Source organism: Sander vitreus, chromosome 16 (genome assembly GCF_031162955.1).
Source record: "Sander vitreus isolate 19-12246 chromosome 16, sanVit1, whole genome shotgun sequence".
Classification (NCBI taxonomy): domain Eukaryota; kingdom Metazoa; phylum Chordata; class Actinopteri; order Perciformes; family Percidae; genus Sander; species Sander vitreus.
The window spans coordinates 25,275,774-25,292,054 of NC_135870.1; the positions used below are offsets into that span (position 1 = coordinate 25,275,774).

General features: G+C 40.9%; 1 protein-coding gene across 1 annotated transcript in view; it reads left to right on the top strand.

Annotated features, from left to right (window-relative positions):
• The window catches only part of vldlr (very low density lipoprotein receptor), a 56,052-nt gene that overhangs the window by 18,704 nt on the left and 21,067 nt on the right, over positions 1–16,281 (top strand). The window contains 7 exon segments of the mRNA XM_078271215.1: positions 3,760–3,882; positions 6,366–6,574; positions 8,273–8,435; positions 8,644–8,766; positions 10,675–10,797; positions 13,334–13,453; positions 14,670–14,795. Of these exon segments, the coding sequence (XP_078127341.1) occupies positions 3,760–3,882; positions 6,366–6,574; positions 8,273–8,435; positions 8,644–8,766; positions 10,675–10,797; positions 13,334–13,453; positions 14,670–14,795 (987 nt within the window).

Below are 16,281 nucleotides of genomic sequence, written 5' to 3' on the forward strand. Positions count from 1 at the left end.
CTCCTTTAATATACCTTTTTAGTAGTAGAAAAGAAACTGTCAGCAGCCGTTTATTAAACCCATGTCAGTAATAAGTGTTCTATTTCTTGGATGCTCTAACTTTACTGTGTGCCAGTGCAACGCAGCGGAATGAGTCGACAGCAATTTGAAACTAAATGATAAATGCTTGCTGTTTTTACAAAATGATTAAAAGAAAAGTCATCTTTGCACACCTGTTTACAGAAAGGTGTATTAAGCTTCAGTGCAACCATGTTCATCAGGCAGTTTAATAAACAAGTGATGGTGAGCAAATAGATGCACAGGGTTTTTCCTGGATCAGAATGGGTCTTTGGGGGGGGAACTACACATGGCAGTAAGCATGATCGGTCCACGTACAGTAAAATCAATGAGTCTGTTACCTTAATTTTGACAGAAATCTATGCATTTTCCTGTTATTTCTGACAATTTGATTGTGACAAATGTATATTATGCTTGAGTAAATGAACCCCAATTAACAAAACTGGTTTAAAAAAAAAAAAAAAATATTTAAATAAATCAGCCCGAGTGAGGATTTGAATTGGTATTTTTATTCTCAATGCTTATCATTTTGGTGCTGGTGATTTTCCTTTGGGGCTGGCTCAAACCTCTTTGGGAGGTGGCAAAAATTCCTCTATGCATGAAAACTCTGGAAGAAGAAAAAAAAAAAAATACTAGGAGATACAACTGGTGACAATGGTTATCATATGCAATAAAAGTTAAAGGATAATCTATGAGCAGTGTCTCTCAGAAACGGAAGAAAAGGCAACAAAATGTAATCAATAACACATAACACGTGTTTTAGAAACTATGCATTAAAGGGATTTTTGTGTCAGAATTGAGGGTTTCAGGATAAAATTTTTATGTAAAAGAAATTGTAAAGACAAATGTGATTTGGGATTTTGGACTATATACAACAAATGACATTGACTAGAACAATGGAATGGATTATTTCTTGCAATTTGAAGGTATTTACTTTTTCGGAAGGCACCAGTGACGGGCCAGCGCAAAGCATGACGCAAGCGTCTTTGCTAGTTTAAGACCGTCAAGCGCCCACGTCGTTTAAATAGCAAATGGGCGTGCTGGTCTTGCAGGGAGGTGTGTTCAGGTGCATTCTTGGCGTATTCCTATCTTGAGGCAGCGGGAAGTGATCAACAAAAACCTGGTCTAAAGTCAATAAAGCAGCGTTTCATTGTTATTTTAACAGTGCATTACTAAAATGCGCATAAGCTTGTGCACAACGTGTGCACACTATGCTTGTTACACATGTATGTATGTACAGCACCACACAAACATGCAAAACATCCTTCCTGCTTAGCAAATCCGCCATCATAATAGCAATGCGCCAAGGTACAAATGCGCCTGGCTGCAATGTTCTAAAAACAGTTTGGGGAATCTTTGGTCTGAACTGTGCAACCCTGTGTTGGACAATGAAAATAGATTAACCTTAACCATACACTATTTAATAATTATTGAATTATTTATACTTTAAACTCTTTTAAATAAAAGGGTTTGAAGCAGAAATGATTACAAACCTAGTATTCTGTATTCCAATGTATGAATGCTCTTATTTTCATAACAATCAATTTTGTTTTGGTGATTATCAAGTTCAAATTGTGGACAACCTGTCTGCACATTTTTCTGTCGGTCAACAAAAGGTCATCAATAGCATTCCAGTTTGTAGTCCATATATAATTTGTGTGTTAGTTCCAGTAATAGCCGCAGTGGTGTACGTGCTGTTCAACCCAGCTACTATAGCTGTTATATCACTGTACTGTTTGACCAGCTGTTACACATGACTTGGCAGCTGGGAATGGAATCTAAAGTGTGTGTGTGTGCGTGTGCAAACGTCTGGCAGTTTCTCTGTAAAGGTGCTGTGGTTATGTTTACATCAGTTATATTGCATCAGTGATGAATTCAGGAAGTGAGCTGCAGCTTCTATTAACTTGATCATCATAAAAGTAGGATTTCAGTTCTCCATTAGCTCAAATTACAACCTGGGTTTTAGCTGACCATCTGAGTTTTGCTTACACAGGCTCACACTGCTGATTTGTTACGCCCAGTTTTCGCTTAAAATGGAAAACGATTCCAAAAGGAAAACCGTAGTTACTAGATTTGCCATTTGGCTAATTTTGGCATTTTTAACCTTTTTTGTTATCCATGCATTTTATTAATTTGCACTGTCTGAACTGAATTCACTTATATTTATATAAACCCTAGTGCAGTGTCCATTGAAAACCCATTGCTCAGACTGTGGTATTGCTGCTTGCAAAACCACTCCTACAAACAACCTTACACTCCTGTCCTGAGAATCTAGTGGGGACAAAGGCCGACGGTGACGTCACCTTTGGCCCAAAAATTGCGCTTGACCACAAAACCAAAGACTACACCCGCTGGCTAACTACCACGTACGTTCTGCTCCTGCGGGAGAAGAAATCTCTCCATGCCAGCAGGGGGCTGTAATGTGTCATTCAAAAAAAACAATACAAACATTGCTTTGATACCTACAACTAAACAGTGTTTGCACGAATCAGCAGCAGCAGCAGTACCGAACAGAGCCTACGATCCCTCTGCTTCAATTCACCTTTGTCTACTGCTCCACTGAGCAGCTCTTATCACAGTGCAGTCCGATTTTCTGTGCCACGCTGCTCGTTATCTCCCTCCACAGTGGAAGATTGAAGAGATAAGCCGGGTCTTGAAGCTGAAATTTTATGGAAACAAGCAGTTTGGTTGTTCTGTCACTTGTTATTTTTGGCCCTGCTGTCATGTAGGCAACAAGTAGCCACTGCAACTGTGTGGTGACCGCATACGTGATACTGTACCCTTTTTTTGTTTCCCATAAATCTGACAAAGGATGCATATGCGCATTTCTGTCTCGACAAGAGATACTAAACAGTATTGACTGGAAGGAGGCATAGGTGTTAATGCGAAATCGGCTATAGTAGTGCCAGCAGCTCAAGGCCACTGTGGCTGCAGGGCATATCATTTTTTGAAGGCCAAACTGAGGAGGCACAGCAGCCATGATCGTTGTGGCCGCTGTAAAATTGCCCTAGGATAGGTTTCTAAGCACACAACAAGAAATCCCAAGATAGATCTTAGCTGTCAATCTGAATTGGTAAGGCTTGAACGTGGCCTTGAAGTCCCAAATATGCAGATGAACTGTCTTTGTAAAATAAAAACCTGATGATTAGAAATGTATATTTTTAAGAGTTTTTGGGGCTTTTCAGACCTCTTATTAGATCAGAGACAGGAAATGAGAGAGAAGTGCCGCAGGTCGGGATCGAACCCGGCCTGCTGCCAAGGATGCAGCCTACATGGGGCGCACGCTCTACAAATTGAGCTAGAGGCCGTCCCGCTGTAAAAACTTGTTAAACTGAACTATTTGATACATTTTTTTTTTTTTTTTTTTCTCTGCTTAGAAAGTGTTTTCTCAGCAGCAGACTGACGGACATCCTCTACAAACAATGTGGAGGTCACAGTGAGAGCTAGCTATATAGCTACATGTATTTGAATGTATTAATTCCCAGCAAAGACGTGTGAGGTAAGGGACCAATCTGAAACAAAAAACGTTTGGCCAGTTTTTGGCTGCAACATAATATCCAAAGGCCACTCCATTTTGCACTTCTGTAATGTCATCAATAAATATATGCGTCTCTTAAATGTGTTTTTTGGTGTGAATTAAAGAGAACCACAAATGAAATGATACATTTTCTAACGGTGTGTTTTGTGTTTTTGTCTATGCAGACACAAGGACATGTCGTGTGAACGAGTTTAGCTGCGGAGCGGGCTCCACTCAGTGTATCCCCGTCTTCTGGAAATGTGACGGAGAGAAGGACTGTGACAATGGAGAGGATGAGGTCAGCTGTGGTAAGTGGACACAGCATTTAGGACAATCATTTTTTGTTTTGTTTTTTTTTTGGTTTGCTGGAGTACACAACATGGTAGACTTTAACTTTTTCTAACTCACTTCAGTTAATCCCTGGATTTGGACTTAAACATTTGTTGATTTTTGTAGTCGGTGAGTGGGGAATATTGCATATATTTTAGCTGAAAGGAGTGATGTGAACAACGGGCATTATTTTTCCCCCGGTACTTAATTGTCCAAGCGTTGGATCCAGGGCCCATATACTGTAGGTGTATTAAAACACAATGAATAGACCTTCACCTTCTCCCCAAATGGTGAAACTTTAAGTTGATGAGGACCTGAATGCTTTTTTTAGGGTTAGGTAAATTCAGACTTCCAAGTTTATTAGCAGGTTCATTAGCCGGCTCTCATTACTTGCATTATGCTGTGGTTTGTTCATTTGTCCAGATCATGTCCTGCATTTTGAGTAATTGATGAGCGCTTGGACTCAAAGACCTATGACCTACGATGTGGTCCCAAGATACTTAAACCATAGCCTCCTCCTATCTGATTCGTATTGTCCATGGACAGACAACTGCCTGATTCGTATAAACAAGACTGCGGTGACCTGAAGAAGTGCAATGATGCAGCTTTTCAGAAGGGATTCAAATAGTAACAGCTGTTTTTAATGGATGTGTGTATCAATTACTTCTCAACCTCCAGCTGTTTATCCTAAACACTGTGCAGCGTAAACACACTAACGGCCTTTTGCGCAGAGCATGATGCTGTGCCTGGACAAACTATAAACTAAAATAATTGGATCTGACAAACGCTAAAGCAGCCTGTAGCATGCTGGTACATTTTATACGTCAGTCCAATTTCTCCCGCTTATCAGGGGTCACGTTGCTGTGGCAGCAGGCTGAGCAAGGCGGCTCTTCCTGGGGGGTCTTAAGGCATCCCCAAGCCTGGATGAGAAATACCGGTAGAATCCTTTTTTTTTTTTTTTTTTTTAAATGAAGGATAATGTCTAATTTAACTAGACTTATTATCTGCCAAACCAAATTGACCGATAATAAGTTGAGTAATGATTAAAATGAATCTGACGATGGAAGATGTTAATCACTCCAATGAATGTTTCATCTATACCATCCCAGTGTTGGCGTACTGGGAGCTGATTAGCATCAGTGAAATCGGCTACTTAGTAGAAGACGGTTTTTATTTGTCTTGTTTTTTTTTCCATGTAATCTCTTTATACCAGTATGTTTTACTGCAGTGTAGTAAATCACACACACCTCTTAAAGTGAGCTGCCACAGGCCCACGTAAATCAAAATCTCTAGACATTGACGGAAAGGTGGGGGGGGGGGGTGACGTGCAACAAAGGGCCCTGGGTCGGACTCTTGACTCGTGCACAAGGACGCACATGCATGCGGGTAAAACATGGATGTAAACAATGCTGGATTTGAAATACAAAAACTTCAAGGAAGGAGATGCATTAGTGAGGTCCAACACTGATGTTTGGTGATAAGGTCTGGCTCACAGTCGGTGTTCCCGGGGTTGTATGGGGGTTGAGGTCAGGGCTCTGTGCGGACCAGTCAACTTCTCCCACACCAAAGTGGGAAAACGATTAATTGACCTGGCTTTGTGCGCGGTGTTCTGTCCTGTTGAAACAGAAAAGGGTCCGACACAAGCAGCTGCCACAAAGTTAGAAGTGCACTTTTGTCTATGTAATGGCATGCTGTTGCATTTGATTTCCCTTAATTGGAGTGGTTTCCCATAGTTTGGACTCCATAGTTCCAGAGCATTATTTTTCCTCCCATTATTTACAGTTGGCACTTTAGGCAGGTGGTGGCAGGTTTTGTCCTGGCATCTGCCAAACCCAATTCATTCCTCAGATTGTCAAATGGTGAACACGTTTCCAATACTTGACCATCCAACTGAAGTGTGCTTTGCATTATTTATTCTTGGGACTGTGTATGCATGGTAATCTCAGGCTTGTGTGTCACTGCTAGGCCATGCAAACGCATGACCATTTTCTACACTAACAGCAATGGTCAGGCAAGAAATTGACTGACTTATTTGAAATGTTTTATCCTATGACGGCATCACGTTGCTGAGCTTCAATGTGACCCATTCTACTCCAAATGTTTGTCAATGAAGATTGCATGGATGTCTACGTGACTGTATCCACTAATTGGAGGACGGTGTCATATACTTTTTGCCACACAGTGATACCAACCTTATGTCCCCTTTTTTAATAATAATGTATGGGTAGTGTTATAGGACACAGGGACGTCCTTTAAAAAAATAAAAAAAAAATTCCAATGAGCAGCAGTGCTGAAGATGCAGCCCAAATGTTTAAATCAGTATCAAGTTCCGTTTCGCGATAACCTGCCTTCCATCTGGAAAGTGATGCTTGCTGCACACGGTCATGTTGCTTTTAGCGACTGAGCTGTTAATCCTCACAGTGCTCTCCTATTTCCTTCCTGTCCCCCCAACTGCCTCTAGGTAACATCACCTGTGCTCCAAATGAGTTCACGTGTGCCAGCGGCCGCTGCATCTCCCGGAACTTTGTGTGTAATGGCGAGGACGACTGTGGCGACGGCTCAGATGAGATGGAGTGTGCACCGTCCTCCTGCGGCCCCAGTGAGTTCCAGTGTGGAAACTCCTCGTGCATCCCGGCCAGCTGGGTGTGTGACGACGACGTTGACTGCCAGGTAAGATGAACACAATACAATGCCACATACGCACGCATTCTGAAAAACGGATTACAAGTTGTGGACAAAAAATTTTTGGAGTGTTTTTATTCCTGCACCATCAGAAGACTTAGCAGGAGTTTGGCAAGTCAATTTGACCTGGCCTGGATAATTGTCCTTATGAATTCTAGTCATGCCCTTTTTGAATGCCCTTTGAATCATGCAATTATTAATGGCAGCATATTTGGACAGGAAGTCTGACAATCCTGATTGGATGGTTGAGTGGCATGGCAAGATGATGTGGGAGTGGAGGTCGCTGATAAGCTGTGGAAAGGAGCATGAATAAGTCCACTCCTCTGCTGTATAATGCATGGTAGACATGGATTGCTGCAATTCAAAATACTGCAACTCTCCAAATTAAAACAAGATGTTCTCATCAGTAAACGTGGCCTGTGACCAGTGTGGACTGGCGTCCCTCATTAGCGCACTTTTTAAAATTGCCCAAATGTCGGTAATTAAGGAACTAAATTCCCTGTCCCGATCTGCCACTTCTCTACTTTGTACTACACTTATTCAGCATCGACCTGCTTCTTCTCTTGTCTTTCATGTTATGAGTTTCTTGAGTTTATTTGAAATCCAACTATAAATTGAGGAACCTCCTGTGCATGCTTGTCTTTCAAGCGATCATGCTTGCGCAAAAAATGCAGTAGGGCGGGTCAAAAAAAGTGACTAGTGACAAATCTAGCGACTTGTTTTAAAAGACGCCATGAAGCCTTCAGAGGAGCAGCAACAGGCCTACGGCTATGTCAAGTAGTGGACCAGCGCCTTTAATCAATGTGTTAAATTTCACAATCGCTTTCTGGTCTAAAGATTTGCTACTCTCTGTTGCAAAAAATTCTTCTCTCTCTCTTCCCCCCCAATACATACATACACACGTTTCCTCACATGGCAGAACAAGTTCCACTGAGTCGGCAATTTGCCTGTTCCTTGCTAATTGGCTGTGTGGTTATCACTGTGACGGCCTCGCAGCAAAATGAAAAACTGATGCCAACTCTTCATCCACAAATGTATAAAGTACTGTGTTCAATGGGAAGGTCATTGTTATTCACTCTCTTGCTTGATTCTAATTAAAGGGATAAACATCTGTGAGAGCAGAGTCCTGAAGCTGTGGCATTTCTGCCCTGCACATCCCCCAGATCACCTGTCAATCAAACAACGTGGGTGTATCATAGTCGGAGCGCATTGCATCATACTCTAAAAACCACGCCCAACTGAGGGGAAAACACTCAGCGCCACAATGTGCAACCAAGGGCTGAAACACTAACAGGCCTGTAGCTAGCTTACTCTTAGTGAACTCAGATTCTTGTATAATCAAAGTCAATGCCTTTTGGAAATAATGAGATTTACTCTGTATGTTTATGTTCTGTCCCACACATTTCTCTTCATTCAGAGGGCCATACCAGATCTAAACCTCACACTTCCGGTGTTCAAAATTGCTCTTAGTTTTTACTCGAACTGGTCTCGGAGCAAGTGAACTGCTGAATGTTGGCTAAAACACAGAGCAAAACTGGCAAACTCTATAACATGACTATTTTCTTAAAAATTTGAAAATGGCATCGATTTCCCTCATCCAAACCAATACATATAAAAGGGATAACTCTTAATTGTAGTTGCATTGTAGACGGTGTATGATCAAATTCTCGTCTCTTTCCACTGCAGGACCAGTCAGATGAGTCTCCGTCTCGTTGCGGCCGTCACCCGACTCCACCTGCCAAGTGTTCAACCAGCGAGATGCAGTGTCGCTCAGGAGAGTGTATTCACAAGAAGTGGAGGTGTGATGGAGACCCAGATTGCAAGGACGGCAGCGATGAAGCCAACTGTCGTATGTACTGACCAGCTGTCGACACGTTAACCATTGAGCATTTAAGAGCCTAATGGCATTCATTTTTGGTACCACGGCAGATTGGAATTTTTTAACTATTTAAATGTGGTAATCGTCGTTTCACGGATATACTAAAGATTGTCAATAAGTGAATGAGCCAGTGATTGGCACGAATCATGTGTAACTCAGGTTTGTGTGTCCCTGGTAGCTGTACGCTCGTGTGTTCCGGATCAGTTCAAATGTGATGATGGAAACTGTATCCTGGGCAGCAGACAGTGTAACGGCGTCAGAGAATGCGCCGATGGATCAGATGAAGTAAACTGCAAAAACCGTATGTGCTCTTTGTGTTTGCAGCTTTACGTGTGTGTGTGTGTGTGTGTGTGTGTGTGTGTGTGTGTGTGTGTGTGTAATTATCCTGAGGGAATTGTCAAGTAAAGAAGGGAACTTTCAGGTCGGTCTCTATTTTGGTAAATAGAAAAATGTAGTCTTAAAATGAATGTATTTATTTTAGGGCTGTCAAGCGATTAAAAAATGTAATCTAATTGACATACTCTGTGATTAATTAATCGCATACATAATTAACAGTGCCTGAACCGATACTTTTTAAGAAAGTAGAAAAGGAAAAAAGGGTACTAAACATTTAGTGGCATTAAAGAACGGTTTGTTTATTGCTAAGGCAATATGGTCAAAATTAAATTATTTAATAATAATGTATAACAATAACTAATTTCAGTAGTAAATTGCTGTTGAACCATCAGATGGGAAAAGGACATTTACAATAACTTCAAATGCACCATGAGGCTGTAGTTTACCAGTTTCATTGAACGCACCGTCTGTGTTGTTTCTCCGACGGCAGCTGCAGATTGTTGAATCCTCTACAGTAAAACACAGTCAAACTTTACACCGTTTAGCGTTAGCTGTCAGCATTTTAACCGTGTTTAATCCAGCTACTAGCTAGCGGTAGGCTAACGTTAGCTGCTGTCGAGTATAGTGTTAACTAGCGTCACGTGCAGCGGTGTTTGTGTTTCAGAGCATCAGAGAGAAGCGCAGACATCAGTGGCACCAGATTTTGGTAGCCAGGGTTGGCAGGAAGAAGATTTTTACAAGTAAATGTTCCAATCAATGATCCAGGCAGAACATTCTCGTCTCCCTCCTTCATTTTACAGTCCAATGGTGGCTAGAACGGCTCCGGGTCAAAGGTCAATATGGAATGGATTAATCTGCATTATTTGTTTTTAACGCATTATTTGTTCTCAGATTAATTAATTGAAATTAACGCGTTATTTTGACAGCCCTAATTTATTTACAATACTGGTACCAGAAAACAGACCCCAAACAACAGCTGTGGCATGGAGTTTGCATGATAAACGATCTTTCCTACAGTCTAGTACTCGTAAGAACAAGGTCACACCTGGAGGCCTGTGTAGCACTTCTGACCTATCAGTCTAAGAATGGAGAACCCCGTCTCCATTAGCATGTCAAGAATTTGAGACAAAGTTCTCAGTCTTTCGGACTAGACAGTGTAGATGCACTCAGAGCCAGGGCAGTTAACAATGACGATGCAGAAATGCATACATTTTATACCTTAAAGGAATTTTTCTACCACATTCGTGTGTGTGTGGGGTAGCAGCATAAAACAGACTTTGACGAGTTTGTTCCTGATTCTCATTTAGACTGCTGAAAGAGACATTGTTGTCACGATTCGGTTTGAAATCGAGCTACTTTTATTAGATGATCTTGAAGGACTGAGAAGAGCTTCAACTGTTCCAAAACAGAATACATGTTGGTGAAGCTCAAAACCCAATGATATTTTCTCACCCATTCCTAGTCTGCAGTCTCGCTTCCTGAAGTTCATATGGAGTTGAAAAGTTGACGCTTTAATGAATGTCAACCTTAAAGGAATAGTTGAACATATTTTGAATTGTGGCAGTTGAGTGTGATGAGAAGATTGATACTACACACGTATTTGTATGGCGTATCCTTGGTAGTATGCCGTAGTACGGACGATAGATTAGGAGAGTGGCTAGTTTAGCATAGGACTGGTCGCAGTGGGCAACCACTAGCTTGGCTGTTACACATACAGGAGACTGTAAAAGAGAAGTTAAATCTATATGTAATAAAGCATTATGATATGATGGCTTTTCATGTAATTGGATTTTTAAAGGAATGCATTGTGTGTAAGGAATAAAGAATGTTGTGTGTAAGCGGGACATGTAAAATTGTGTGCTTCTCTCCACAGTGACTCAGTGTAACGGACCAGAGAAGTTCAAGTGTCGCAGCGGGGAGTGTATCGAGATGAGCAAAGTGTGCAACAAGGCCCGAGACTGTCCCGACTGGAGCGACGAACCCATCAAGGAATGTAGTAAGTAGAGAACAAAGAAAATCAACATCTTCAAAAAAATCAAATTAACGCTTATCTAAAGCCAGAAACACTCTACATTTGTCGATTTTTATTTTCAAGGTTCTACAGATTTTTGTCTGTTCTGTGATAAATACACTAATCATCATCACCACTACTACTACTACTACTATACTAGCAATATGTATGGTTTTGGCCCAAATGTAGCATCTAGACAAAACTTACTGTATACCAAAAATACCTGGAAGGTCCGATGCATAATGGAGAATTCATTTTCTCAATCAGTAACGGTCTGTCTGCGTAACGCGTTCGTTGGTAGTATGTAGTAGGCAGTTTGGAATCCCAGCAGCAGACACAACTCGTGTACACAAAACCAAAGCTCGTCTTCCCCACAGTCGGGACTGTCTGCTTCCTGGAGTCTTGTAGTCACGGTCAGGTTATCAGGTTTAGTAACATTGGGCCTGACATCACCATTTGTAGCGATTTTCTGATTTGAAGTTTAGTTATTTAGGATATTTTCCTTGTGCCTACATTAATGAGGAACAACTGAAGAGATGCAGAGTGGTGTGCCTTCACACAAAAGCTTTGTTTTAAAGGTCCCATGACATGGTGCTCTTTGGATGCTTTTATATAGACCTCAGTCGTCCCCTAATACTGTATCTGAAGTCTCTTTCCTGAAATTCAGCCTTGGTGCAGAATTACAGCCACTAGAGCCAGTCCCACAATGAGCTTTACTTAGGATGTGGGGGACCATAGGCAGGCTGGGGGAACTCATATTAATGTTTTTAAAAAAAAACCAAAGTGAAATTTTCATGCCATGGGACCTTTTTTATGCCAAACGGATGTAGATGACACTTGACAGATGATTATTAAAATATTTCCCCAGCCTTCCCAACCGAGGGGCAGAACAAATGTGGATTGAGCAATATGTTTGATTTTTTTTTTTTTTTGTATATTACGTTTGCACTAGAATCTTCGTAAATATGAATGATCTTGTAGTTCGAGCTGTGATCAACCCACAGTGTTTGGCTCCTGTAATCTGCAAATGTCACTTTTATCAAGTCTTGTAGTGCTTCCCCAGCTGGCAGCTTTCAATGTCAGTGACATGAAAGTGTTTGAACTAGAAATATTTGATCATGAGTTCCTAGAATGCTGATTCTCTACATGCTTTACCTACGGTGGCCCTGAAGTGCAAAACACGACGGCAAATAGGAAAACACTACAGCAAATAGGAAAACAAAACGGCATTAACTTCTACCGGAAAAGGTAGGGCCTATCTAGCAGAGGACGGAGCCTCCTGATTGGACAGATGGACTGTCTCTCTGTTAAAAGTATGCACTTTTCCGTGTTTTTCACCTCTCCTTCCTGTTAAAAGACAGACAGTCAGTCTGTCCAATCAGGAGGGTCCGTCCTCTGCTAGATAGGCCCTATCTTTTCCGGTAGAAGTTAATGCCGTCGTGTTTTCCTATTTGCCGTCGTGTTTTATGATTTGCTGTTGCGTTTTTCTATTTGCTGTTGTGATTTGCACTTCAGGGCCACCGTATTTACCCTAACCAAACCAAAGCGATAAAAGAAGGTCCAACATTTAGATAGCACTGGACAGGTCTCTGTCACAAATTGCTTTTCAGTAAGTTCAGATGTCTTTTCCTGTGGGCAGGAAAGTGTCCATACCTAAAAGAAGATTTTCATTTGGGCAAACACGGTAAAACTACACGATGTTCCTCTCTGTTGCACATTGATTTATGCTGATAATATGTGGGTTTTCGTATGAAATCCCGCCTTGTGCAGCTTTAATGAGTCCTGCATTTCAGCATGAGCGAATGAATAGTGCCTCCTAAATAATTCTCTTTCATGGATCAAAGAACTCGGCAAAAGTGAATATGCTCTCCACAATCTGAATACTAAAGTCTGAGTCTGAATTGTACTGCACTTCAATCAGAGAAAAAGATTGGCATATCATGTTAATGGTCAATTTAATGGATAAAATAACTAAATTTTTTTCAAGTGTAATGTTGTACAGTTGTTAATGAGCTGGATAATCTTGTTTCCAGTATTGGTGCACTGTCTGCTTTGTTGAATAAAGGAAGGGAACGTGTGTTTTTATCAAAGAACGTGGCGATCAGGAGAAATGGTATGTTTGTAAAGAAATCAAAGAAGAACTCACTGCTACGTTGTCAAAAACTTGTTTTTGTTTTGACATTACAGACTTAACCAGGCACACAAACTAGCATTACAAAATGTAATTTTTTTTTTTTGTAATAACGTTTCATGGTTAAAGTATGCATATTGAACCACAACATCCTCAGTAGCGCCAGTTTGAATCCAGACTGATCTTTGTATCATCCCTCTCTCTTGTTGCTTCCTGTCTAAACTGTCGATGCCTGGATGATACCAAGTTTTTGTTTTTATAGCCGTTAACTGATGCGAGCGTGACAGGATTACTATTTAGACTGGTATCTACGGTTTGTGTGCCTTGCTTGCATGATTGAACTGTGCTCTCATAGCTTCAACAAAGCCCTGTTTCCTTCCTGTGCTTCAGATCTAAACGAGTGTCTCATGAACAACGGCGGCTGCTCTCACATCTGCAAAGACATGGTCATCGGCTTTGAGTGTGACTGCACGCCGGGACTTCAGCTCATAGACCACAAGACCTGCGGAGGTAGGTGACCTTTACATTCGAGCCATTTGACAAAATATTTGCATTTGTAAATTGCTTTTTTTTTCTTTTTTTTTTTTTAGTAGTATTGTCAAAACACTCACTTGTATAGCATTGTTGTTTTAGGTAGCATTAATCGTAAATACACACAGATTAGCTTTGTCTATTCCAGTTAAATGTCGTTTCCTACAGGTTGTAAGTCTGTTTGATCGTAGACATGTGATTCAGTGAACCCAGTTTAGTCCGTTTAGTGTAAGCTAAACATTGGCAGCATTTTCCACATTACCATATGTATTTAGGACTCGGGCTCCATTGCATTTATTTTCAGGAGACAACATAAACGCCACCACTTATTGTTGTTCCCTGACATACTTTTGTTTCTTGGCAGCCATGCAATTGTTTGAACAGTAGATCAGACAGAACTGTCGGCTTTAAACATCATGGGGCTCAAAATTAATCCCAAATCGCAATGTCCTTGTCAGGCTATTGTCCTGGATGGTTTGAAAATAAAACCTCAAGACTGGAGAGACTGTCGGACTGAAGATGCGTTACTGCATTTGTCTTTCTTAGAAAGCCCTAATCCAACGGGCCGGGTCAGACATACTGTAGGCTGGTGTTGTGACTCGGAGATGTTTGATTTAAGGCTGGTCCGTGCACTTCTGGCTTCTGAAGGGTTCAGTGTGTAATGGGATTGGATGTGTTGCATTTATTTTTTTCTAAAAGTAGCAATCCTCTTGGTTATGTTAGGGAGGTACTGATCCGACACACTTTCATTATTGAGCCAATCTTGGCCTCAAGCACCACTTTGGACATTGAGAAATGTGTATAATCCCATCCGGAATGCACCCCACTGGTTGCACAGGCGCTTAATCTACTCCCAGGTATAAACCACTAAACTCATGAAAATCAGTGTATTTACATTTGATTGTGATGAGAGCATCTGGCTAGAGAGCATTCTGGCAAAATGGCAACAGCAATTATAGTTGGGTATAATTTTCACTGTGTATCCCAAGCTCACATCAGTTTACAATCATGCAATAGCAATCAAGGGAAAAGTAATTGTTTAAAAAGTTTGTAGAAGAGCCGTGTGCAAACGTCTGATCACCCAAATTGAAGCATTGAGCAGGCTTGATTAATTAAACATGTACCATACCAGCTGTATTCCCCCTGTGTTCTCTTCCTCATCCCCTCTTCTCTTCGTCTGTCTCTCTGTGTGCAGACATCAATGAGTGTGTGAACCCCGGCATCTGCAGTCAGATCTGCATCAACTTGAAGGGTGGATACAAGTGTGAATGCCACAACGGCTACCAGATGGATCCGACCACCGGCGTCTGCAAGGCTGTTGGTGAGTCAATAGCTGGGAATACAGTGCAACTCGCTGAAATAGAACAGCTCTCATCTTTTAAGATGCACAGTGGGGAAGTATTACACCAAATGTTCTTTCTTTAGGTCTCAGGCTTGTATACTTAATTTCTGCTCAAGAAAACTGTGAGCCACACCATACCAGGCTACTGTCAGGCTGTTTGGCTTGACTGGATTTAGAGATAAAAGGCTGTTGTATTGTAACGGGTTGCTGAGAGGTGTCTCCAATATTTTGTCCACCCATTTTATGTGGGCAGATAAAATATAAAGTGGTTGAATATGAACTGAACATTTTGACCTTGGCTGTTTATTACTCCGCATAGGTGAATTCTCTAAATGGGCTTCTGAGTGTACGGTATAATGCAGCTTTCTAGTCATGAACACGTCGTGGGAACAAAACCCAATTAACCAAAATGCCCTGGAAAATGATGGGTTGTCGTAGAATTGTTGAGCTATTTTACTAATCTGGCAATGCTGTGTCACATGACTCACAAGCTCCCAAAGTCTATTTTTGTGTTCAGATTAAATTACAGATCTGGTCAGAGATGAAGTAAAGTTTAAATGGTGGTGGGTCGTCTTGCAGTTCAATACTTAGAGGCTCCCCTTGAAATGAAAATCCAGATATTCTGAATCGGCAAAAATTCAGATTTCAAAGAACGATATCCTGTTCTTGGATACCCCACTGGTCTCATTAAGAACATAGGCTGACCTGCTTTTATGTCTTGACAGTGTTTCTAGGTTGTGTTTAAAAAAAATAAAAAATAAAAAAATAAAAAAAGTGGATAACTATTAAAGGACCTGCATAGGCAAAATCATTAGCATTTTATGAAAGAATTTGAGTAATGGAAAAGGCAAATCATTTGTGTGGTAGAACTCTTTATTTTTTTTTTAAATGCTATTTTTAACCCACCCGGCAGGTTGAGAACCGCTGTCCGGCTGCACACTGAAATCATTTTTTCCCTGAGAATTAATAGATACAATCATAAAAAGCAGCTTTGTAAACGTGGGCAAGTACATGAGTAAAATGAACAAAAAGTCACACTTGTTCAGCGAGAGCTGGGTAGGTGAAAACAAGATGCCAGAAGAATCTTAATTTGTAAAAAAAATGAACTTAAACTATACATTAAAGTTATCAATAAATGATCACCATTCAAATATCATCAGAGAGGCTCGAGGTGGGGATGCCATTCTCTAGTCTGGTGATCACATGCAGTCTGATTGTTTCTGCAGTGAAAGGACTTTATTGTGTTGCCTGTTGACAAAGACCATCATTGTATCCTTCAATCTGAAAGTAGTTTTTTCCTATTGATTTGTCATCCAATCCTATAAACTGTTATTTATAATAGAATTCCTCTTCTATCACACTATAATATTCAGTCATTTGGTTGCTCTGTTCAGATTCTGAGTGACATGAAAGACTCAAAAAGAAGAGCCCACACTCTATAACAAGTTTTGACCATTTGATAAAA